Consider the following 27642-nt stretch of genomic DNA (forward strand, 5'->3'; position numbering starts at 1 on the left):
GTAAAACGATATGAGCTCCATACTTGAAATCTAGTCCTGTGCCATTTAATAAATACTTCAGCATCCTCCTTTCAAGCACTGTTTCACTAGACGTACTAATGCCTTAGACTAAGAAATTAAAATCCTTATGCCTTAGATAAAGAAATTATAATATATACTCTCTGTTTTTTTCTGAGTAGCAAAAGAAACACAGAAATGGAAAACCTGGGAAAAAATAAAAGTCAGATCATTTAACTATGAAAACCTATCTATGAATTCCTAAAAAACTTGACCCCAAGCTAGCATTTGGTAAAAGCTTTAAAGATTGTGCTTACCTATAATTATGGTATTAAAAGACACCTGCTCTGCATTTTTCCCATCATTATAAAAGGCCAGGTGCCAGATGCCAGAATCCAAATACTGGATAAAACCTGCCTCGTGCAGACTGACAGACCTCGCCTGCCGTCCTGCTCGCTCCGACTCCAGCAGGTTGCGTTGCTCCCTTGCAATGAGCCGGCTGCCGTCCAGGAGCTCCACAAAGTCATACTGCAAACAAACACAGATGGGAGCCTGACAAGTCACGGGATGACCATGGCACCACCCTGACAATATGCTCATATTTCGACCAAGAGTTTCCTTTTGGAGCAGGGAAGCAGGAGCTGAAACCAGCCCTTTCTAATTTCTTTGCTTCTTGCTAAGCATTCAAACAAAATAAGCAACTAGTTCTCATGCTTGTTAGAAAGATTTTTTCAGTAGAAAGTGGCCAATGAACCCATTACATACACTGGGTGAAGAACACAGCAGTTGAAATGAGTCTGCAGTCATGAGTGGCATCTTAATAACAGGTGAGAGCTAACTTTCAAACTGTGTTAGATACATATGGGCTAATATCCAATATATATATGCTAATATCCAATAACCTACTTTTCTTCATTTAATTTCGGATGAAGGATTAACTGCTCAATCCCACTTTTGTACAGTCTGGAATTCTGGAGGAAGAAGAGCGAGTGCTTAACTTCTCATCACAGAAGCTCAAAACAGGAGATGGAAAGCGGAAAAGCTTGCAATTATCAAAAGCGACAAACTGACCAAGTCCCACAGTACCTCAGGTCAATGGACAGCTCATACTGTGTTTTAACAACTACCATGGGGCTTGGAAAAATGTAGCAGCATCTCAGCTTTTAAAATAAGCAAACTCACAACACAAGTTTTTATGCATGTTATGCGTATTTATGCACCTCAACTAGGGCTAATGGCACCTGGAGAGCTAAAACTGCTCCAGGCCCTACACTGATTTTACACTATCTGAAGTCTGTTCTCATGGCTTGAAAGTTGTCTTCTGCATGTTGAACATGTAAAGATCAATACGTATAGAAAAAATTAAACAAGTAGGAAAACTGAAGAGGAGCATTCTTGCTTGTGGTAGAGGGCTCTGTTTTTACTGCAAGACTGTTCAAAGTTTCACTTCAACTGTTTATCATATGAAGTGAACTGTAGCACATAAAACTTCAATCTTTCCGCATGTTTAAGATCTCTCTCAAATGAAATTACATTCAGGGCCTAGTAAAGTAAAGGCCAGCATGTGGAACCACTGATGCACCTGAGTTGGGATAAGATCAGTTCCCAGGACCAGAGGATCAGTGATTTTACACCCCGAATTGTGACCTTCAGAAACCACTCCTGGGACAAACAAAAACATGATAACCTTTGTCCTGGAACAGGGGTTTAGAGTACTTATGCTCTTTTCTTGAAATTGCAGGCCAAAATTCAGTGGCATTGTAAGAGTGCTCCTCCCCAGTAATCAGAATCATCTTTCCACCAGCCAGGATGTGAAAGAAATGCATAGTTAATACGATTCTATCAACACTCAAGACACTTTTCTAGCTATGTCTGGATGAGCAGAATAGAACATAATGTGATTAGGATGCGCAGAAGCCGGTGCCTCGGCAGCTTTGTATGTGCTGCACCACATGGAAACGAATGCAATCGTTTTGGGAGAGCAATTATTCAAAACCATTCAACACTCTCATTTGTCAGAGAATTAAATATTTATCTTATTTTGTGAGAGAGAGAAAAACAATTTTGGCTTTTTTCACTCCTGCCTCTCTGGAGGTTTTAATATTCTTAAAAAGGGAAGGCTCAGAGAGTTCTGAGTTTTAACAGGTCATTCATAGAAATTAGTTGTGACTTTGTAATTTGTATATGGCAAGAGACCACTTTTGTAGAAGGACAAGTTCAGATTAAAACTGTGTTTTTGGTACAGGAACAAGTGGTTACACCACTTGATTGGCCACTAATGGCTGACAAGCACAGTACAATACACAATTTTTTATTTGTAATGTAATAAGGACATATGCTGTTATCAGAACACCATTTTAGTCTACACTTAAAAAGCCACACAAAAGGGAATTTACTGTTCATTCTGTCCCCCAGCAAAAAACCAATAATTGATCTTAACTAACCCTTTTAGAGGCTGCTTTTTTATATTTGGGACATGGCAACAAAAACAGACTGGAGAAACAATTATTGTCAGAAGCAAAACCATACCAATTTTATTTTCCTCCTATGACGATAAATAATTTCCTTTATATTGAGTCTAAATGTGATGATTTGCCCTACCATTCCATACAGTTTTGCTTTAAACCAAAGTCTCTTTTTTATTCTTAAAAATCTCTTCAAATAAACATATTGATTCTCTGGCTGCAATGGAACTGACATTTTTAGAAAGTGTCACAAAGACTTTCAGGCTTGCATTGATTGGGTTTTGAATGGACAGCCACCGTCAATTATTTGTGGTTGATTTATTTATGATTCCCCAAAAAGAGAACTATGCATCTCAGATCAGTCTGTGACACACAAATAGTAGCTGTGCTTGAGACTAATTTTGGCACCTAAAGAGAATACAGCAAAGCAGCCACAAATTCTGTCCTGGAAACAATACATCAAACCATTTCCTACACGCCATATTCCTATTATTTTGGATAATTGGAAAAAACAAGAGTTAAATTTTCTGCATTCTGTTATTGTTTAATAGGAGAATTCCAAGCAATTGACAGGAATAGTTTATATACAATTCATCCTATTACAAGACAAGGGTGTAAACTAAGATTTCTTGAGATCTCTCACAAGCTTATTTCTATCATACTTTCATTATGTCCCCTGCAGTGGTAGGATAATTGGCACCAGAGGTTGTACAGTTAGGGACAGATACCGACTACAGCGTCCTCTTACTGGCTATCAGGTTTTAACTGGGTACAAAAAAGAAGTGGGTAAACAGGCAAAGGGTACAAGACAGAAGTGGAGAACATAGTGGCAAATGTAAAAGGCAAGTTCTGCATTAAAGTCAAAGGTGACCGTGGAGAGAAGGCAGACACTGGTAAAAATGCCAAGGGTGTAGGGAGGGAGCTAAAGAAAATTGTGCTGTATGGTTACACATGTAGGGTATCACAGGCATATGAGCAAAGATACTGGAGGAGGACAGGTGACAAGGCAACTTTACAAATGCTGGCAGAGTGCATGAAGTAATGAGTTCTCTATGATTTAACATAAGATCTGAAAATTCATATTCTCATATATTTGAGAAACAAGCAGCAGTTGCTCATTTGCATAAATTTTGTTATTAGCACTTGTCATTCTGTGACTAGAAGATAAGGGCAGATAGCATTCAGGAGACACAGACATGAAGTGATATGTGTGAGTGAGATCCTACTTTTCAAAGTCCTCATGAAACAACCCTAGCTTTACACATCCAGAAATGGGCTCTGAGCCAACTTTTGTCATTACAGGATGAGATCTTTGAGCTGTGGTAGACAGATTATGGAAATCTGAGGTCAATAATTTAAAAACCAAAAAAAGCAGACATCATTAAGGCATTGAATGAAACCATCATAGATAAAAACTTCTTGTGTTCTGTGCTGTTCTGGTCTCCACACCTGAAAAGGCTGCATTAAAACTGGACAACATTCAGAAAAGGATGACCAAAGGACTGAAAAAGCTTTCATAAAAAGAATGACAAAACAGACTGGAAAAATTACAACTTGCTGATAATACTCAGAGATCCATAAATCAAGCAGGGCATAGAGAAGAAATTAATGAGAAATTCTGTCCTGGTTCTTCCAAACACTACCAAACAGTGTGTCAAGCAAAAGCTAGTATCTCAAAATACACTGAGGAATACAGTGTGAGATATGTAGTTAAGCCCTGCTGTAAATGTCACAGATGCTAAAAGCTTTCACAGATTCAAAGGTGACTATGCAAATTCACAGGAAAAAATAATCTATCAAAGGTTTGTAGACAAATCAAATACAACATCTTTGACTCAGCGAAGTCCTAACTACAGTACTATCATGCTGCTTTATTAATCTCTGTCTGCTCCTGGCCCCCATCACAGACAGAAGGCCAAATGGGCCTTTGACCAAACTCAGCATGGATGTTCATGTGTGTGTTTGCTATGCTCCTATGACACTTGGAGGCACATGAGTGAGCTGCCTTGTCTCATGGACACGATGGAAGTGAAGGATGGAAGTGGAATGGAAGGATGCAGTGAAGCCAGATAGATATCAGCTGTTAGTCTGTCCCTGTTACCTATGCCCAGCTTGCAGTTAGGAACTTTTGTCAGTACAAGCCGTAAGAGTTAGGGGAAATAAGAAAGCAATAAATGGACTTATGCTTGCAACCCCCTCAGTGTTCTATTTCATTAGATGTCTTTTGCCAAAATACCTTATTTTGTTTACAAAAGCTACTTCACTTAAATATGTATTTTACTAGCATGAGTTGTATCTTCATCAAAGTCCCATGATAGGACTTTGTTGGAGAAAGGCTTAAACTGTCAAGATGTATTTCACTCCATTCTTTTCCCCACATGAAGGAGCATGGCTGCAAATAAAACCCCAATCGCTTACTGAAACTGCATTTTTGGGAGATTACATACATGCTTTATCTCAGGCACTTAAATGGGACATCAATGGGTTCAAGGCCATATAAACATTCTGATAAACCTGTACCCTTGGGAAGCTTTAGCAGTCTTATAAGTTCACTAGGGCACTGATAAGTAAGCATGCCAAATTTTTCAATGTATCAAGTGTCAGTCAATGGTTTGTAAAAAATACTCTAATTATATACCAGGCAAAAATAGGACAAGAGAGCTTGGCCTACATCCTGGGAACAGTATATCCAAAATGTCAAGCAGGACTCACATATGATTCTTTCTGTTGTATCATACTTAAACATTAACAAGAACTTGGAGTCTGTGTAACAGAGGACAGTAAACAGATTTAGTAGTCTCTGTGTTTTTGGAAAAAGGGCACTCCTATTTCAATCTTTTGACAGGACAAGGAATTAAGTAAAGACCATTTTTTAAATAGACATACTTACTTACATAACTTCTTATGTAAATAGACAGTCTAAATCAGCTTCTTCAGTTTTATTCATTCTTGCCACACATGAATTCCCCCACCTCCTGTTATTATTATCACTGAGATATTTTGTATTCAATTTGTATTCCAAACCCCTATTTCAAATGGCTGATAACTTTCTGAATCAATTTTTTTTATGCTAGAATTCTATGTGGTTGTTGCCAGCCTGAGGGTGGGTGTTCATATGTGAAGGTCTGAAGAAAATCCATTTAATCACTATTATGAAGTTTAAACTTTTAAGTAAACATGAGTGCACATCCTGCATTCAGAAAAGTGTTTGTACTTCAATGGAAACTAAACTACAAAATGAAGTTAATGTAATATTCCATGACTTTAGCTTCTTTCCTGACCCTTCCTCTGTGGTTTCAACTGTTAAGTAGGTGTTATAATTATTAATATATTAGTAATATATTTCTATATTGTGCATATTTTAAAAGTTCTGCCTGAATTAAAAAAAACAACAAAACACCAAACCCCAAAATTAAATAGTGCAGTAGCATTAAAATCAAAATTTTTAAAAAATGGGACTGAATTAAAATATGCGAATTTTGCAGCTATGGATTTGCTGTTACAACTGTGTATCAGACGTGATCAGTCAAGCTTTGATACAATTAGACCATTAGGTTGCTATATTTAGATTCATGTCCTGGGCAAATCCATACACTCAAAATAAAGTCACTAAGATGTTTCTCCAAATGGGTAGAAGAAAATGAGCTAAAATACCAATTCAGGTGGAAAAATTGATCTGAGCCAGCACTTGGACAAATATTGTGCTGAAAGAAATCTAATCGTGGAGAGTATTAAATCTCCCAAATAATATGAATACAATTGATGCTAAAATACCATCTGAGGCACTGATTCTCCATTTCTCCTGCCAATCCAGAAGACTATTCATTCTTTTATACTTTAACTATTCTATCACTATGGATAAAAAGTGGGGTTTTGTTACTAGGAAGTGTGACCATATGCAATAAAAGGTGTCATTAGAAATCTTCTGAGGGACAGAAAAGAATAAATCCTCTGGGACACTAAAGAACCAAGTTTCAAGACACTAGATACCTAATGAAGACTGCCACTTTTACAACCCCATTTCACTGTATCTCTGTAGATACATATTACATATACATTTTTTGTTTTGTTTTGTTTTTATTTAGTGAGACACCAAGCTGTAAATACTGTAGTATTTTGCTTGTCTTCTTGTTTGGAAATTTAGTTCATGTGCTGTTTGTGGGAACTGCCACCCTATCTTATGTGTGGGCATAAGATTCTACATTAGTTTCCTTAGATTTTTAAAGATATGTGCATAGACGAAAGAACATAAAAAGTAGCTATGAATTCAGCATGAAACAACTCTGTATCTGAAGCATCCTTAATCAGGCAATAGAATAGCTCATAAATGAGAATACCCTGTACCCCCATTCTAGATCCCAACACAGAATATTACAAATGTTCTGGTCATCATATATCAATAAAGTATAAACAGTAAAAATAAAAATCAGCAAAATGGAAAAGAAGGTAACCCTGAGAGAGAAAGAAGATACAAAAGATACAAGACCATGGTTTTCAATAATGTGCCATTATTGCTTTTAATGCAAGCAGTTCTCACCTGAGTGTGTGAAGGTGGTAAACCTTTTCGACCATACACTCCAATCAATGCATCTTTCTGAAGGGATATATTGAATTTTAGAAATTGTGGCTGATCAATGAAGAGTTGTGATCTCCAAAAAATCCCAGGGGGCACTTCTTGTATCGCTCTTCGGCCTATATCAAGTTCTCCAGAATCTATAGTGTTGTTTTCTTGTGCAAATCCTCCTAATTTTCCTGATGGGTTAGAATAATAAGGAGATCAAAAATTAGCGTTCCTTTCCTGGCTTCCAATCATCCTTCATATATATCTTCAAATACTTAGAATTACTTCAGAAAAATGTTACCTGACAATCTTCTTGAATAGAAGATCCCAGGAATTCAATGGTTTGGAAATAAAAAGGGCAAAAATACCACAAATACCTACATACTAAAATGCCGTAGCATCCCTAAGGAGGAGCATTATGGAAACAATTTAGAATCGACATTAAACTATTCTTTTTCTTCACTAGCATTTTAACAGGGGTTTCTCAAAATAAAGTCTCACATTAAAAAAAAAAAAAAAAAAAGGCAAAATGCAGCATACAGATTTTAGGAATAATAGACACATAAACACAAGTAGTCAAGAGAATGAATAAGAATGAATATAATCTTTTCTACATTAAATATCAGAGCATTTATTCAATACTAACAAATGCTACGGCTCTGGTTACTTATTTTGGGTTTTGTATAAGCAAGCAATGCCGTATTTAAGTGGCCAGCAAGTGAAAGTAAGGCTCGAGTGAAGCAATACAAAGAAAAATGGAGCTGTCATTACAGTGTTGGAGTTTGCTGTGTTTTTACCAATTCATATTTTTTTCATCAGCTAGTCTATTATAAATATTGAACTAAACCCATCTGAATGTGATAAGCATGTTCATGTGATGCTCACTTGTTTGCATACAAGTGTTCTGAAGAACTGACAATTCAGCCTTGTCTTTTATGTTCAAATTCTACATTATTCATCAGTTGATGGAACAAACTGACACAACCTTTTTGCAAACATTTAGACTGTAAAAAAACCTGGATTAAAATCTGAAATGCCAGGTAAGGTCACAGACTGATCCTCGCCACTTTTTGCGCATCCAAGATGAACCGAGACTGCTGTTGAATTAAACAGGTACAGAAGCAGCGCTGAGAGGCCTTGAGTGGGAACTTGTATCATCATCAGAGCTGTGTCACAACGGCATTGCAGTCACTGAAAATGTCTCACAGGATTATCACATTGATCAGAGTGCTGTTGAGAAGAGATAGTGAAATATCTGATCTTGAAGAAACCAGTTTTTAAACAATTTTCAGGATGAGTCTAATGCTCTTTTAAATTTGGACTTAACCTTTCATAATATTCATGTGTTATTCTAGAAGATGGATCTGTATTCACTATTTCAGTTTATTTAAGCATTTATTTTTTACTTCTTTCTTCAAATGCAAGCATATTGTGTTGAATAAATTCACACGCTGATGACTGGTAATCACTAAACAATAAACACTTGTTTGCCGTATTGATCTGCTACTTCCCCTATTTCTACATTTCAAATGAAAAATAACTGCCTTGTACTACTGAAAAGATGAGCTAGACAGCTTGAGTAAATGCTGTTTATCAAACACATTAACCAGCTTCCCAGGAATGCCTGTTTTCAGGGGTTCAACACTCAGCAGATAATACACTTATAGATTCCTATGTTCTTCACCGAAAAAAAGATGGTTTTACTTTTACCTGCCCCTTTAGCACCTGAACACCTCTCTCAAAACTGTCAGTAGCTGTTTGTCACCCTTAGATTAGGGCCTTAATTATTCTTTAATCCCTGTTGTATCTCAATGAGCATAAGAAAAATATTCATCATGTCATCATTTCCTTTTCATTTCCTAAACAGTAACAGTTCTTACACACAGCTTGAAATCAAAACATGAAATGTCATGATCATTCACATCTACTATTAGGGTGGTTGAAATTTCTCAAATCCAAATCAGAGGATCAGGACATTACCAGGGGACTAGAGAAAGGGTGGTACTGAAAGTTCAGCTGTCGAAGTATCCAAATCAAGGCTTCATGGATTCTTCCTTACAGTCTTCAGTAACCAGTGTGATAGCACAGGGGCCCTGCTCCTCACATTTCACATCTCGTCATCACACTCTCCCTTCTGCCTCACTCGTCCCTCTTCTGTGGTTTAAAATGTGTACTCTCTGGCCTGTCTGTTGTTTAGCATTGATGCATGCTGATAAATGATCATGTACCATATTTTGCAGAGGACAGCATTTCAAGTGGGTGGAATTAGCCTTCTTCTCTTGAACAGTATTTAGGGACATAAGGAAGGAAAAATGCATTTGATATCCTTGTTATTTCCTTTTGTTTTTGAGGCAGTGTATAACAGGTTTTAGTTAAAAAAAATCTAAAAATTATCAAGGGAAGAAACCCATTAAGTGTTTATAAAATGTTTACAAAGACATCAATATATTTTATAAAAGAAAGTATATTGGCTGTTGAATGCAGAAGGCAATGGGATTATGAGCTGTCACTGCAGCATCAATATTCATTAGCCATAGAGTAATTTTTTTGCTCTCCATTAAAAACAAGGAAGAAGAACACAGGAAGTGATAATGACTATCTAAGTACAAGAACAAGGCAGGAAGGTAAAGGAAATTAGAAGAAAATGTCCTACTGGACAAGTTTCACAGGCTTACAAAGATGACAAAAGGAGTGAACTGAGCTATAACTTTTCTGTGACTTGGAGCTGTGATAACTTGAAAAATTTTCAATATGTCAATTGCTGGCAGAGGCTTCCTCCTTTTCAGTGGTAAGGAGGTCAGATGTACCTTGTGAATGGGAAAATGGATTTTTGTGTAATGAAGCAAACACTGCATTCATCAACCATTTAAATCAAGTTTTCCATTCAAAACCTATTGATTTGGAAGCCTCTGTTAGCTGAAAGTGCACAAGCTCTTAAATGTTTTGAGAATCTTAAAGGGCAACATGGAAAAAGGTCGATAAAAAATAATCCCTTTATGTGGTTTGTATTTTAAAAGCTCTTACAACAAAATTAAGAAAGTTTTTTTCTTGCTTTATATATTGGTTGCATGATTCAGACTCAACATTATATGCTAGAGACTTTGAGAAAGCAAATGCACATATTATACCTGACCTATCAAATCTGAGAGAGAAATTTAAATAACAATAGTGAGGTTATCATGCCACATGAAGCTCCTTGATCATGAGTTGCCTTCTAAACCTAGCTAAGACAGAAGCTTCAAAAATATGCAAATTATTCCTGAAGTGCCTTTTCTGGAGGAAAAACTTGCATTAAATACAGAGTTTTGGAGGAAAACTGTTAAAGTTTGATGATGTAAGTAAAACACAAAGGAAGGAAATATTCCAAAAGAAGGGAAAAACTTCAGAAGGGAAAAAAAGTGCCGATTTCACTTACCACTGTCTCCAGCAGGAACTGTTACAGGATGTGTTGGCAAAGTATCAGAATTCACTTTTCCATTCTCAAATGTATCATTTTCAGTCTGCTGTAACTGCCAGTTGAGGCCAAACAGATGCATTGCTGGTGGTAGAGGATACAGGTTATTTGATGCTTTTAACCACAATGACAAATTGCACAAGTAACGACTTTCCATGCTTCGAAGTGGAATAGCAACTCATACATTAAAAAAATTAAATTACATGAACAAGCATTTGCAGACTAATAGTTCAGCAATGGGACAAAGCAATTACTACCACTGTCCTTTAATGATACAGTGCTTTCAGTGAACGCAGTTGACAGAAAGCTCACCAGTCTCATTTTGAGTCTTTTACCAGTCCCAAATCAATGTTCAAAAGGATAGGCAGTAATTATGTTCTTTTCTCTTTTTTTCATTTTTGATCCTTCTGAAGAGACAAATTTAAGTGAACTTCTAAATGACCTACTAAAATAAATTATTTTCCCAGCAGATGGATCTGTCCTGGTTAGCCAGAAAGGGAAAAGAAAAAATACAGGAGTGGAAGGAGTGTGCTGTGGGTATTACAGGGCTAACCTAAGACACACGCACTTCATGCTGTCAACACCACCCTGAACAACCTCCCAGTTCATGCCCATTCCCCACACTAGTCTCCAAAACAAGGCCAAGACCATGAGCAGAGCTGTAGACACCAAGGCACTTTGCTCTGATAATGGTAATGCATAAGTTAGGTTTTTGAATTACTTAATTCCCCACAACCACGTTCATTTAAAAGGTGATACCATGTTAAAAGTTTAGCTAAGTTAATTATGAGACAGAGTCAACCCTCCATGGTGTTAGCGTGAACTTAAGGAACCTTGATTACCTGGGATTAATGAATGAACCCAGCATCTAAACTTTTAGAGGAAAAATATGGAAAGAAACCCCCAATCTTAGTGCTATGCTGTGATACTCTAATACAATTTCATGCTCTCTCTGGATTATTTTCTTCTCATCCAATGTCTCTATAATGCGACCAAAGTTCATTTTATTGTAATTACTCTACTTTAGGCTTGGTGTAATGTAGGTTTGCTCATTCCACAACAACAGTTACCTGCAAAGCAGCTAAAATAGTCTTTCAGTGGTACTAGGGAATAAAAATACACAGAGGAAAAAAATCTGTAATCATGTATTTTAACTAATAGTGAAAAATATAAGGAAGATAATTCACTGTACTTTGTTATTTCTGCTACTTCTCTCCCTCTGAAGCAAGATTACTCCTATAGTTAACATCACTAATTTATTCATTGCCTCTATGCAAATGACAAAAAATTCTTCATCCCATTTGGTTTAATGTCTTTTTACGTCTCTGTATTGAGCATGGCAACCCTTATTTAATATGAACAGGCATCAATGGAAGTTTAGTTAGCCAGGCAACAAAAACTGCTGAATTAAGAGGTTGTCTGCCAGGTCTTTGCCTTAAAGCCTCTCCCTTACCCTGACCAAAACAAAAAACCAGAATGCAACTAAAGACCCGTTACTGAATACTTCAAAGACTGAAATGCTTACTACAGATGACATATTCTCTTTGTTCCAAGTCTCTGACTCTTAGGCTTCTTTCCCAGACCTTAATTTGCCTGTCAATGCCTGATAATGTAGAATGTTCCTTGACCCTAAAAACATCTTTCTTTTATCCCCTCTCAGCTCTTGTCAAACCATAAATCTGACCACCACCATCTGTGGCACATCACTAGAATTAACCATTATTATTTTGACCCTACCTCAGCTGAAATCCTTATTTATGTATTAATCACCTGACAAGTGTATCTGTTTGAATATATTTCAATAAAATCCCTAGGGTCAAACTCTATAATTTGTTGTACTTGTTCATTTCATTGGCAGCAATGACAGACTGCGAAGAGCTAAATATTTCATGATTTAAAGCCAGTACATTTCTTGTTTTCAAGTCCAGAAATCTAAATCACTTCTCTTAATTTGCTGTCTTCTTATCCCTTTTATTAGTTCTTCTGGAGGAAAAAAAAAGAAAATGACATTCATTTTGTATCTCTAGAAACACAGGAGCTTAGAACATCATTAATATCTGCTGGTGCTAGGTACATGCCCTGTGCCTCTTCTTGCACTGGGAGATAAGAAAGGGAAGCTTCAACATGACCTTCTAGCCATTTCCCTGTAATTCAAAACAGCTGGAATTTGAAGTCTTCAAAGGCAAGGACTGTGGGATCAGTATTGATTACATCAGTATAACCACAATTACTGCAATGTAAGTGACAACTACCTTTCCTTTGTCTTTGTCCCACTGTAGTTTACTGTCAAAGACTGGGAGTGTTAGCTGTATCCCTCAGATATACTATTCCTCTCTCAGCTTTGACAATGAACTAGAAACAAGTTCAATACACAATGTTTAATGAAAATGAACAGATGGATAAATGCAGCTGTTTCACAGATTGGGAATGGAGGAATATTTTTTAAGCAGACAAAAACTGTTGCGAGACAATTCCAATGACAAAATTTAGCGTGTACTAATGCACTAAATAATTCAACTACGTAATCTCTCTGAGCTAATGGAATTTAGACAATTCTCCTTTCACAACAAACATGAAAACAACATGGAAGAAACAGGCTTGTTGCTAAAGTATCAAATTACAAGACAGAATCTCTTTAGAGATGATGAACTTCAGGAACATGATTAAATTGACTGATGAAGACAAATTCAGGCACTATTCTGCCAATCAAAAATTGTCTTCTCTCAGCTAGCCACCAATATAAAACCAAACTTTATGTCCTTATCAGTTTTATAAGGAAATTTAGGCACCTGATAAAAATTTTTGATGCTATAACGAATCTGTTTAGCAGCAGCTGGTCCTGGTAACTCAGTAGGATGCCTGAGACCCTCAAGTCAAATGGTATGAACTAGTTCTGAATTTCCTAAGGGAGAATGATGCAATTAGACTGCAGAAGTGCACCTGTTTGTCTGATTTCCTTCTATCTAGAAAAGGATGCAGGCCTTCTTCCAGTTTTGGGATGGGGATGTAAGAGATCAATCCCCTTCACCATGTTCAGAGAAACAGTAGGTTTACTTCCTTTAATGAAGAATTTGATATATAAAGCAAAACTTAAAGTACATTTAGAGCAAAATGCATTTCACTGTTTCCTGCTGCTATTTTTATCCCAAATCTAATTGTAAAAAAGTTTCATCATTTTTGGATTAGATACTGCCTGTCAGGTCTGGCTTATTCTCAATCAATTTGGAATTTATTTGGTGTAAGATAATGACAATGAAGCCAAGAGACCCTTCCTAGAGTCACTAGTTCTGACTGCCAAATCTACAGGGATACTAACATGGGAATGACTTACTTTCAATACTGGCGTAACTTTGATGGCAGCAAGGACTTGTGTGAGAATGCCAGATGCCTCCAACCAGAAGGCAGGCAGATCACAATGACTCAATCCAAATAATCCACAGCTGCAAACACAGATGAATTCTCAGGGGATGGGAGAAAATAAGGGCTGTCAAAATTACAAATGTGTCCACAAACCCTAACAAAAGCCTCCTTTTACTTGTATCAAGACTGGGATGATTGCTTCCATTGTGGAACTGGATGGCTTTTTAAGCAGAAAAATATATGATGATATTTGGGGAAGAGGAGTCCAGGAAGGCTGGATGTGCTTTAAAGAAGGAAATCTTAGAAGCACAAGAGTAGGCCATGTTTCATTTCAGTATGTGCTGAAAGGTGGGCTGGTGAGGAAGGAGATGATCCTGGATCAACAGAGAGCTTTGAATGGAATTCAGGAAGAAAGGGAGAATTTTTCATCCTTGGAAAAAGGCAACAGCAGCTCAGAATGACTACAAGGTGTTGTGAGGCCATGTGGGGAGAACATGAAGAGGACCAAAGCCCACCTTAATCTGTTCATTGCTATGAAAGACAACAAATGATGTTAAAAACACACCAGATAGAAAATGAGGGCAAAAAACCTCCATCCTTTCTTGGAAAAACAGTGACAAAAGATAAGGAGAAGCCTGAGGTACTTAATGCCTTTGTTGCCTCAGCTGTTTAAAACAGGACCAGCTGTCATCAAGGTATCCAGCCCCTGGACCTGTGAGACAACAGACAGGGTGTAGAATGAACTCCACATAATCTGGAAAGGAACTGTCAGTGACCTGCTGTGCAACTTAGGCACATACACTTTCATGGGATGGGATTCACCCGAGTATTGGAGGAGCTGGCAGAAGAGTTCAACACGCCACTTTTGATCATTTACCAGCAGCCCTGACTAACAGAGGAGATCCCAGGTGAGTGGAAGTTGGATAATGTGACACTTATTTATGGAAAGGGCCAGAAGGAGATTCCAGGGAACTACAGACCTGTCAGCCTGACCTCAGTGCCAGGGAGGGTCGTGGAGCAGATCACCTTGAGTGTCATCATGCAACATGTACAGGACAAATGGGATCAGGCCCAGCCAGCAGGAGTTTACAAAAGGCAGGTCCTGCCTGACCAATGTCCTGTGATAAACTGACCCACTTAGTGGATGGGGGAAAGGCTGTGGATGCTGTCTACTGAGACTTTAGTAAAAATTCTTGATACTTTCTCCCACAGCATTCTCCTGGAGAACCTGGTTTCCCATGGTGTGGGGCTGGGTGTACTCTTTGCTGGGTTAAAAACTGACTGGATGGGCAGGCCCAGAGAGCTGCTGGTGAATGGAATTACACCCAGCAGGTGTCTGTCATGAGTGGTGCTTCCCACAGCTCAGTATTGGAGCCAACGCTGTTTAAAATTTCCATTGACAACCTGGAGAATTGGGATCAAGTGCACCCTTGGCAAATTCACAGATGACACCAAGTTGGGCAAGAGTGTTGATTTGCTGGAGAGTAAGAAGGCTCTTTATTTGCTGAAGCCATGCTAGCTTTTACCTTTGGACTGAGCTGTTTAAGGCAGCATTTGTACTGCTACTGGACAAATTATCTGCATGGCCAGCCTTTAGAGTGTGGTGATAGTCTAAATGGGGACGAGTGCATTCCCTCTAACGGAGTGGAAAAGAAGAGGCATCAGAGATGAGAAAGCTCTCTTGGATCTGGGCTGCTCTTGGCATGAACATAGTACCAGTGTCTCTGTGTGTGTGTAGTGCTGGTGAATATGGCTAAATTCACCAGAACAAATCCTAAACATAAAAGCAGTAACAAAATTAATAGTGAGGCTCTTGCCCTCCTCTTTCCCCCTCCCCCTGCCAAATGGACTGTGATATTCAAAAATTCAGAGCTCACATTAAAGGAGTGCATTTGTACCAGCAGTAGCCTTAGTGCTAACATAAAAATGCTATCATTTGTTGCAGGCAATTGGGTAATCTTGCCATCTGTCACCACACAGTTCACTGAAGGGTTTCTGAAGCATCTTAAAACTGCTTTTTCAAGCTTGGTTGATCTTGTGATCACTATGTAACTGAAGTCTAGTTAATTTGGTTTGTAATCAGTCTACAAAGCCTTCCATGTCCTCTCAATAATTAAAATAGCAACTAAGAATTTATTTCACTGCAAACACTTGAAAAAAACTCATCACTAGTTTACACTGTGTAAAACATTTTGTAACAATCTTCAGGAAGAAGCTGCCCATTTTTTGTGCATGCTCCTTTCTCAAGCTAGTAATTCGAGGCTTTACACATTACCTTTAAAAGAAATTTGTTCTTGAGAAATACACTGTATTATCACCTCAAAGCCTTCTCCAAGACTCTTGCATTCAAAAAGAAATCAGTCCCTTATTAGTATATGGTGAAAGATGGATAATTTCTGTAACTAAGTGGCAGAATTAGAACTGCGAGGGCTGACAACTACCTGCTGCATTCAACTGCATACCGACTGGATTTTCTGCCTTGCTCAATATCTTAAAGTTCTTTTCTGCCAAAACTATGAGAGGCACAAAAAAGAATTGTAGCAGAAAACCAATTCAGGTAGCTGTTCTACCATTTAGCAAGAACTGGACTTGTCTGAATTTTTTTCCCCTCTTCTCATGCACTTGAATGCTATGAGGATAGGACAGCTAGTTCATAAAGGAAATGGACAGGTATCAGCATGATTTAGCATCCAGTGTAGCTTTGAACAGAAAACAAAGTTTAGATCAGATATGAATATACACACAATGTTGGGGCTTATGCCTATTAGAATTATTTTTCCTTTGTTGAAAAGGGTAGCAATATACAGTAAAAGCCAGGGAGACTTATTTATTGTTCTGGTCAAAATTCAAGGTTGTCTCTATCATAACTCAGCAAGATCAATCACTTTTTCTAAAGTATTGTAAGTGACAAACATGTTCAAATGAAACACAAAGGGCATAGCAAACAGCCTGTAAGCTGAGCAGGTAAAAGAATCATTAGGATGCACAAACAAACCATACACATACAAGCAGAGGCTTTATTCACAGAAGCAGTCGTACAGTAATAGAAGAAGTAGCCCTCTGAAGTACCAGCCCTAAGTGCCAGTGAGTCAAGACCTTCCATTCTGAATACAGCAACTTGCTTTTTGCAGGAAAAAATTCTAAAAGTGACACAGAGCATTTCAGAAGAACAAGAATTCACAGGTAAGAGGATTCCTTTAAGTAGAAAGAAGAGGAAACAGAGTTGCCTGAATTGGGAAATGGACTTCTAGTGTTCCTCAGCTTTTCTTAGAACAGCAACAGAAAAATTAACACTAGAGAGTATAAAGAAAAAACACTGGCTGTCTCTAAAGAGCAATCATCTCTCTAAAACCTCTGGAGATAAGGACCATGGCATATGTTCTCTGAACATGAAGAACTCAACACCGTAGGGGAAGTTGGCAAGAGGAACTGAATGATATTAGCGACCCTCCTTCCCTTCTCCCATGTGCTTTACAAGGTATGGTAATCAAGTCTTATTATTCATGAAGCAGTGCTTGAAGATGAGCTCCTTGCTAAGTTATTGAACTCATGTTCCAGGACTGCCACTGATACATATTTCTCAGTGCTGATATTTTCAAACCATGATTTAAAAATTGCTTCCTTAGAATTAATTGAAAAATCTTTATGCACACTTGAACATAAGGAAAAGTGAACATAATCTATATTTAAAGCAATGCAAAAAGATTATAATTTAAACTAAGCAAATTGCAATTATTGCTCAATCTTGTTGAAGGATTATCTTCTATTTCATCTCCCTGTTGGCAATACATTTTAAAATGAAATATTTGAACACTGAAGTGGTTTTTAAAATTATCTTCCATGTATTTTTCTTGCAGCCATAATTAGAATCTAAACCTATTTTATTCTGAAGGACCTGAAGTGGACCAGAAGATGTGCAAATGAACTGTCAGTGATTTGCATTCATTTGCTTTTTTCTAAGATAATAGGATACCTTGGATGTTGCTGCAGATCAAATAGTGAATTAAAAATAGTTAATTAAAATTTTAAATAAAGTGAATTAAAAGTTACAAAGACAAGTTCCTTATTTATTACTGTTTTCCTCAAATCAATAAAACTCGTTATTTCTAAATTAAAAATAACTTTAAAGTACATGCTTTTGAGCACCTTCAAAAGATTAGTCACCAGCAGCATCATATAAAAGTTGTTGAACATATACACTGAATCTAAGACATTTTAGTATAGTACTATATGAAAAACTTAGCAATACCTCAAGATCAATATAGTAACTGAACAACTGTTATTTTCCCTTTTATCCTGAACAATTGAATGGCTCCATTGATTTTACTGTTTCATCTGCAAAAAAAAATCTGACCTGTCTAGTCTAGTCCTCATATTCTCTTGGAACCTTTTAATAATGAATTTGCAAAACATCAAAAAAATTGCCTAGAAAAAAAATAACAACAGAAGTATATCAGTTATCTACTGTGGATAAACTCACTCTCTTTGACTGCTAATCAAAGAAGATTACAGGGCACTTTAAAGTATTGCTGCATTTGAGTTGTTAAAAAAAATGTGTGGTAGTCTTGGTGTAAATATTTTTATTATATTCACCCCAAGATGGAACATTTGTTCCTCTGAAAACTTGTATGGCTAGATGTCTCATTTCAGTTGTCAAGCCAGGGACTTCTATGTAACAATGGTCTGATTCTGTCAACTGCATTATACAAGGCACATTCAAAGCTTAAGGGAGAATCCAGATTTCTTAAAACAGAAACAAAGTAGCCTCTCATTTAAATAAGATGTATCTATTATGTCTGCTTTCAGATTTGCCCATACATTCTGACGAGCAGAAAACCAACTCCATTTTGCAATAGTCTCCACTATACCTGAATAATCTTTAGCATTATCCTGGGCTTTCCCCTCAATATTCTGGAGTTTTTTTTCAGCTGATGTTTTCAGTCTAAAAAGATGGTGATCATTACAAGCACAGAAATGATGGGGAAGGGCAGATTGGATTGTGGACTCTTTTGAGGCAAGGGTTGTTTTGTTCATACAAAGGCAAGAAAAACATCCTGTAGATTTTGGGTTTCTAGTTAATAAAGTCATAATCAATGATTTTAAATACTGTGGAGGAGAAGAAAATTTCCTTGATTTACACACATCAAGACCAGTAAGACTACAGGCTAGTTACTTTTCTGTATTCCCTCAGGGATGTCTTTATTTTATTGCTTCTTATTCTATAACTCTTTTCTTCCTTAAACTTGGTTTCTAGAAAAAAAACTAAGGCTCATATTTGTTTTATCTATTTAAGGGTTTTTTTTCACAACTCCAACAATAGTCTTGCTTTGTCCTTTAGATCACACCCCCACAGTGTTAAGAACAGCAATGAGAACGTAATGTCTCAAAATTAATTGGAAACACCTTTCTTAGGTAAGAGCATTGATGAAGCGATCCAACCATTTTTTATAGTTCAAAAGCCTTATCTATTACACAGAAACCAACCACCCCAAACCCAAACGCAACAAAACCATGACAAATCTCTTTTAGGATATGATTAAGTGGCACTATATGATCATGCATAGCCTATTTGCATGTTGATGGTACAGAGAAGTGCGGTCTGAGGAAAAGATTTATGAACCAAAGGAAAAGAAACAGGGGCCAATTAATGCAATGTTCAAAGGACACACCGAGCTGGGAGTTTGTACTATATAGTGAAACACTTGTGTTGCATATTTCCATCTCATGACTGGCTAAAAAAGATCAAAGCTTTTTCTATTCCATATTAAGAATGACAGAACATTACAGCAAACATGCAATAAGGATAAATGTAATAAGCTTTAATAAAAGATGATAATAAGGCTTGATAAGAACTTTTGGAACGTCACCAAATCTGAAATCTAAGATGAAAGCATCTGCATGTAGAGATTGTAGTATGTTATTTGGAACCCCATGGAGCTAAACTGTGATTAGAACTCCATATTTTTCCATAAATTAGCTTTTGTTTTGAATTTCCTGCTGAGATCATATGCAAGTTGATTGAACGTGCAAGTCAATATATAGGTTTTCTAATCCTTTGCTGTTTTTTAGGCTTCATGAGATCCCAATTACAGCAGTCCACTTGTAGATCAAAGGTACATGATTGAGGCCAAAAGAAAATAACCTATAACCTCTTTACAAAACTTCTTCATGGTGATTTAGACCTCTCCATGGTAATTACCACTCACCTACCCGAACCACGCAATTATGTAGATGCATAAGCCAATCACTACATGCAGATCAACTTGCAAGCCCATAGAATTTCCACTTGAATCTGTATTAAAAAACAGAACGGACATGCTTAGCTCATCTTCAAGGGGGCCTTTTTATACAACTCTACATTACCTCAACACCTACAGTGTAAACTCGTAAGTCATTAGCTAGCTGCATAAGCAAATAATCTCATGCGAACCCTTGGCTCAAAACCCCAAGGTTTACAATGGCATCTCAGTGATTGCAGTCATCCTTTTATTGAAAAATCACCACCACTCTAGGGACTGGATATTAGATACAGCATCCTTTATTATATTGTCATTAATAAGTTTTATGTGCATTGGAATAATACACCATGTTCCTCCACTAAAGGGAAATTTGTTTCTTATGAAACTATTCCTCTAAGCAAAGTTATACTGTAGGTACAGAAAAAATACTATCAACAGAAACAATAATTTATCATAAAGACAAACTTGCCATTAATTGTTTGTAAAGCTAGTGAATTGCTTGCAAGTCAGTTTGTAAACCACTTGATATTTTGTATCAGTTATCTAAGCCTTAGAAAAAAACAAGTTAGGATTACAGTTTCACACTGATTTTTTTCCTTTCTCTTTAAATTAGCCACAACACTGCACAGTAAAATCTTACAGGTGATCTTAAGAATAGCCAGTCTCAGCTCTAAAGTAATGGTCACTTACAAAATTGATAGAGAAAACCAGCTACCCTTTTTAATGTGTGAAAAGACATTGGATCAGTTATAAGAATGTGTTTTAAACTTGTCCTTTACTTTTGGCTACAGCTGAATTGAAATAACAGTAAGGACTGCATCTCTCCTTTCCAAATGCAGATCTCTCAATTTCATTACCTCTACATGAGAGTACTAACAGGAAGCAGAAAAGAAGTAGTTGGATAAATAATTAAAAACCTAGGAAATAATGTGAAAACATAAATAACTTCTTCTTAGCAATGTGAAAAGATTTGGAATGAGTCAAATGAGGACCCACTGTCCAGCAAAAATACCTCCATAAAAAGGGGTGTGAGACTTGGCATTTCAAAGACGAAAGAGAAGGTAAAATAATAGATAAGCTTGGAGCTTCCACAAGTAAAGATAAATTTATTGTAGCCAGTTACTGTGTTACACCTCAGGAAATTAGTGGTTAGCGGTAGATTAACTCTATGCAGCTGGATATTGTTTAAGTTTTCAATGAGTATTATTGGAATAAAAATACTAATCTTCCTGTACCATTATAAGGGTAACTTAGAAGTATTTTTAAATTACATACCTATTTCTACACTTAGAGGCTTTTGGACTAGCTAATTTTCCAAATGGCTGATATTCATTTATGTACCTAAACCCACCCCCACCTACTGCTTCCACAGAACTACTAAAAGAGATGCATTTTTGTGACCCTATTTTACCAAATATTGTAAAAGCCACGCTGGTTTTGTTTTATCAATTTTATTATTGAGCAAAAACAAGCTTTTGAAATGCAAATGTCCACGTCATCTAAACAGCTGTAGCATATTTTTTTTCTTGGATTATAAAACTACAAATGCTGCTATAGGTGACAATTCCCATGAGACAGTGGACTTGGGTTTTTTTTTTGTGAATGAAGTTGTCTGAAATGGTATCAATTTCCTGTCTACTTCAGAGGACATCTAACTTTCATCCATAATTAATCCCTGCAGTGGGGTAATTACATCCATATAAATTGTGTTCTTGTTTCAGCCATAAATGTAATATCAGATGGTACTGCTTAAAGCAAGGTTGGACACATGTACTTGACCTTTTCATTTTATAGTGTTTGTGTATGGAGAGGTTTACCAAAATCTCATCTAAGTCAGACATTTTTAACAGTGTGAATTTTTTTTAAAATATTCAAAAAGAGAAAAAGCAGTTCTTTTCATAGAAAAAAAAAAAAAAGGCAAGAAAATATCTCAGTTTACAGAAAAGATGCAATTTCTACACAAAACTACCAGCTTTAATACATGTATTCTAATTTAAATATCACAGCAGACAGCGTATGTCTGAGAGCTGGCTTCTTTCTTCACAGGCATGAGTAAGAAATTAATTTAAACTACCAGCAAAGAAGAGAAGATTAATCCTAAGTCCACAACAACTCAAGTAAACACCCAAGCAAATAATCTGCCTTGCAAAATCGTTCATTAAACAAAAGCATTCATTTGAAGCATTACACATATTGGCCTATTACTAAAATACACTACATGTTTACCTGGACTGATAAAATACGAAGAACATGTCTTAAACTACTCTAAGCTCGCTCTTTATCAAAAACCAGTGCATTTTAACTGGATATCTTCATTAGTCTGAAAAAATTGCTAATATTTGAGAGTCTGTCAGAAGGACACACATCTCTACAAAACTTTCTTGTAACAATCTTCAGTTTTCCTGAAAGCATTGTCCAGATTTTGGGAAAACATCACACTGCTTCACAATATGATGTATGGGACTGATGGGCAATTGACAAAACCATATCATCTTGCAGATTATTACTACACCTCTTATATTGCCAGAATCACTGAGTTTCAATTTTCTCCACTGGGCAAAAGTGCTAGGGTGACAGGACTATTTGCCAAAAAGCTTTGTGGTAAATCTTAATTAGAATACAAGCCTTTGGAGCAGAGGTGTGCCTTGACAGATTAACTTTTTTAATCCCTTGAAATCTTGTCAAGTCTCTTTTAACCTCCTGATTGTCAATTACATGTTCCTACATCTTTTCATGTGAGGATTATCTTTCTCAATGAACGTTTTATTCTTAGTGCCACTAACAATAATAGCAAGTGACATCCACAACACCAGTCAACTATGAATTCCCTGCACTCCTGAACCAGTAATATTATGCTTTGCACTTAATCTGGAACACAGCAACAAGATCTTTGCTTTAAAAACATCAGCGAAAGGCATTATCCACAATAGTATTCTTGCAAGAGACAAGAAAGTATATTTCATGTTTATATTTCAAGACTTAGATGTTCAACACATTTAAATTTCGTACTATTTCAAAAAAGATGCTAAAAACACATTCAGCCCAATAAGGTGGTAAAGCACAACTTAATTTTTGGACTAATCATTCTATCAGTCTTTCTTTCAGTCTTGAAAGAAAGAATGTGGTGAACATAATAAATTGCATTATTATTATTTACGAAAGATTTCCACTCTAATTAGTCAAATTAGCTCACTGCCAATGCAGTCAACATTATATGAAACATACAGATATCTAAAATTCATAGCTTTGAGATACCAAGGAAAATAATTTGATCACATGTTAGACAGCTGAAAACCTCTGCAATGCACAAAGTCATAGAAGTACTAGCTGTAATATTAAGCCTCATTTTAAAGCAAAAAATCAGTGTGGAAGGTCACATTTGTATCTGAATACTGCCACTTACTAAGCACATGTCAGGAATGAGTGAAAAGGGTTGCCTGAACAAATATTAGTTATTAGGAAGGCAAGGGCTACATTTATCAATTATCAGGCTTTTATGATTGTATTTTTAAAGATTTTTAAGTACTGAAATAGAAGTAGCATGTTAGTACTTCAGACTTCAAGGACTATCGTAAGGTCCATTCAGGAGTTAAAATCCTTCCGAAATTTCAGGAGGTGGTTTTCTAGCTGCTAAATAACTGTGCTGTACTATATTCACTGGGTATCTGACCACACACTGAAGGCTCAGTTGAAGCAACTACACACCCTTTGGCCTCTGCCTTCTAGTTAGGCTATATACCTGCTCTTCTGGTAAGAGACAGCAACATGTGGCACTGATGTCTGAAACAACAGGTAGGCAGATTTTGTGAGGTGGAGAGCAGAGCCACATGTGCTGGGAAGGCAGAGCCCTCCCTACACGTGGCACCGACACAAGAGGCAGCCAGCTTCTGTCCGCCTCTGACACTTGCAGCCAAGGCAGATCTGGGAACATTCCTTCTGGACAGAAGAGGGACATCACTATGCACCTAATCCACAGCTTCTTCATTTGAGAGGCAGCCACTTCCAAATCCCATCAAGGTTTAATTTTGAAAAAACAACAACAACAAAAAAGGTGAAAAGGAACATTGCCGCTGCCTCCAAATGCACTAGACACATGAAACCTCTCCTAAAAGCCCCTCAGATTGTTAAAATGAGGAATGAGTCTACACTCTGCAAGAACTGATGCACTTTCAACAGAGCTGGAGACACTGGCTATCTACACAAATCCAGCTATAGGCACACAGTGAGTGGTTCTGCTAAGTGCATGGTGCAGTCAGACAACACTAAGGAGCTGTGCTTAGATAGCTGGCACGCTTTCTCAGAAAGGTTTACATAAGAGAAAATTCCCTGCTGTAGACTTTTGCATGGTAGTTTGAATACATTCTGATAGGTAGATCTGGTAAACTGTGAAATTTCTGAGCAATTCCTTCAGATGACAACAGATCAAAAGGAAAACATTTTTTTTTAAAGAATCAGGTCTATAAATATATTAGTTTACCTCATGGCTTTATTTTGCTGGAAAAACAAATGGGCTGAGAGCATAAACCTAACTAACTGTAAAAATCTGCCACATATCTGTAGACAGGGAACATATTTCCAACCCACACACCTCAGTGAAGCTCCAGACATAGCTAAGGTCCCAGCAGACCTGAGTGAAGCAGACAGAAATGGGAAAAGAAGGAAGAAAGCCAAAAGTTCTTGATGAAACTCTCAGTGACAATAGTATTACAATACTCAAAATTAAATGTATGTCAAAAAGAAAAACAGTTTCTATAAACACATAATGAAAGATAAGGTGATTAATGGCAATTAAACCATATTCTCCCTCATGCCTGTTAATTGCAATACCTATGCTGGGTACTGTAATAAAAATTCCATTTAAATGGCATCATTAATTAAGTTGTTTTCCTTATTCCTGGCAGTAACTGAGCTTTACGAACAGCAAAATAATGTTAACTTGGCATTGCAATCAAAAAGAACTATTATATTGTTCTTTACTGAAAAAGTAAAATAGATTCTTAGATATATTTAGTCATTGCTTTAGTCACAAAATTCATTTCTATAACTGCCATGGCTGTAAATCAATTAGTTCTGGGGGAGAGTGGTTCTGCCCTACTATCACTTCTGCCACTGAACCCAACGGGAAGGGCGGGTGGTTCTCCACAATCTAGGAAGAGATGTAAATGCCAGCAGCTGTCTCACTAAATCCTGAGTAATATGGGAGAACCACAGATAACAAACTCAGAAATAGAAGACACTAAAGACACAGGAACTTAGCCTCAGCCTACAGAAACAGACAATTTAATAATTTTTAATAAGTACTTAAAACTCATCTCAGATAGTTACTGTCTTTCACATTTTGCAGGCTTCCGATGTGTCAGTCTCCTCTAATAATGAAACTTGTTTGCTATTTTTCCTAGACACTTTCTTCTTCTTCTCTTTCTACCTTAAAACCTCTTAAGTTGGTCTGTTCTTATTCTCAGGAAGTTTTTGAGATAACTCTGAAGACAGTTGTCCATTATTAGAAATGTACTAGCACATAATGCTCAGCTTATTTTTAATATTTCGGGATGATGATAAAACACTAACATTTTTAGATAGACAAAAAGCATGAGTGCTTGTCACAATAACAGCTGAATAAGCACAGTGTAGCTATTTTTATACACTGTAGAAAATATGAATTATCTGTAATTATCAAACATATCTGTCTAGTCTGGTGTCTTTTCCATTCACATTTCATTTGAAATTTGCATTATGATTGTACAGTCATCTGTGTCGTAGCAGAACCCAAGTTTTTCTACTGTCTGTCATAGAATGAAGAACCATCGATTCTCCCATACATGTTTTGCCAGAAGATATTTCATCTGTTAAGTCTACATGTTAGCTTTCTTTTCTGTCCAAAATGGATTTGTTTAGGTAGTAAAAAAGTAGTGATAAAGAAAATGGTGATAAAAAGATGATAAAGGCAAAAGTGACAAAAATAATCATGTGGCCTTTTAAATGAAATAAAAATTCCTCTTTTCCTTTTTTTGTTTTTGTTTTTCTTCTCTTCCTACAGAAGAGATGTCCTTCTGTTATCACTGACATGTAAATACTGGCTTTATCACAAGGAATAGCTGGCTGGTGTATATTCATGTTCTGACCACTGACTGCTGAGATGAGGCTAACAAAATGACCAATCCCAAGTTACAAAAAGAGTAAAATGCTCAGTGACTTGAAAGTAGGACAGGTTGTTGTGAAGCAGTCAGGACAGGAAAGGCCTGACTAAATAGCTCAGGTCCCATTGTGCATTCAAATGATGTTTTATGTTCATGGAAACTTATTTAGCAGACGTAAGACAAAGTTCATGACAGACTCATGCAATTTTTCAGTGTACAACTCTTCACACTTAGTTGACTGAATCTGGTATTGTGCAGTTCCAGCACTGACTGAGGAACTGAACTGTTCCCCTCCTAAGTTCCATGTACACTGAAAATGGCAGTAGTTTCTTGTATTGATTTAGACAATGTCAAGACAGTGTCATTAGCAATGGAGAATCAATTGCTAGAGCAATTCCTGGGGAAGGAAGAGGGGCTCTGAGGTCCCCAAATTCTCATTAATTTCATCCACTAATTGCTGAATCCACACTACAGCAGAAATAATTAGTACAGTACAAATCAGTTTGCTAATACAGCTGGTCAGAGTCTGTGATATGCAATAACATACTGGAAACAACTCCTGACCAGTCAGTTCTCTATAATTACAAAGTAGATTTTTCTGTTAGGAAAAAATCACATCTAAGAACACCAAGCTCCTTCCCTTAGTAAAACCCAAGCGGACAAAGAAGATCCCAAAAAGTGGAATTGAAGGATCGTGGTTACATATGAAACTTTGACTTGGTGTTCATTTTTGACCTAGGAGGTGCTCTTCAGAATTTTCTTTCAGAACTTTCCTTTTATTTATTCATTCATTTGCTGCAAGCGATGAATGCTGAAGGAGACAGTAAGCCATGGGGAAACAAAGGACTCAGTTCTGTGTTGTCTCCACACTGTAAAACTGAACTCTGTTTCTGGCTTTCACATGGACTCTCTGTAACAAGTTGGTTAAAACTGTTAATATCTATATAGAAAGAGGTCCCACAAAGGAAACTTCATTCTTCTTACTCTTTAATGGCTTATATTTAGTACTGTTCTTCCTAGTCTTCCAAACAGGGAAGAAGATTCTAAAATCTTCACGTTGGAAAAAGAAGGTTGCTTTTTTCCTTGGTTGCAAATTTGATTACAGACAGAAGTTAAGCAAATGAGCAGCTTAAAGAAATTCCAGTGTTAACCTGATCCCTAAATCAGGCAGTTTAAATTCTTTACTCCCCATTTTGTAATCCATTATATCAGGGAGCTCTTCCTTGAAACTTTGCTTTAAACTAGAATAATTTTTAATTCCTGTCTTCTCTGTGTTGCTACAATATCTTTTGGTTCAACACTTGCATATTTCTGTTGCTTTACTTCTTTCTCAACCATTTAACAGTAGATGAAGCCCCTATGCCAAAGGACCAACATTTTCCACAACTCCATTCTATTTTCTCTAGGAATTAATTAGTTAATTGTCTAA

General features: G+C 36.8%; 1 protein-coding gene across 2 annotated transcripts in view; it reads right to left on the minus strand.

The window, feature by feature from the left end:
• Nucleotides 1-27642, minus strand: part of TENM3 (teneurin transmembrane protein 3) — a 373463-nt gene that overhangs the window by 86143 nt on the left and 259678 nt on the right. For both annotated transcript variants that reach the window (XM_066317559.1, XM_066317560.1), the window contains 3 exons: nucleotides 10439-10561; nucleotides 7000-7214; nucleotides 315-525 (listed from right to left, as the gene is read on the minus strand). In XM_066317559.1, the coding sequence (XP_066173656.1) occupies nucleotides 315-525; nucleotides 7000-7214; nucleotides 10439-10561 (549 nt within the window). The remainder of the gene's footprint in view (nucleotides 1-314; nucleotides 526-6999; nucleotides 7215-10438; nucleotides 10562-27642) is intronic.

The sequence above is a fragment of the Sylvia atricapilla genome, chromosome 4, assembly GCF_009819655.1.
Source record: "Sylvia atricapilla isolate bSylAtr1 chromosome 4, bSylAtr1.pri, whole genome shotgun sequence".
Taxonomy (NCBI): domain Eukaryota; kingdom Metazoa; phylum Chordata; class Aves; order Passeriformes; family Sylviidae; genus Sylvia; species Sylvia atricapilla.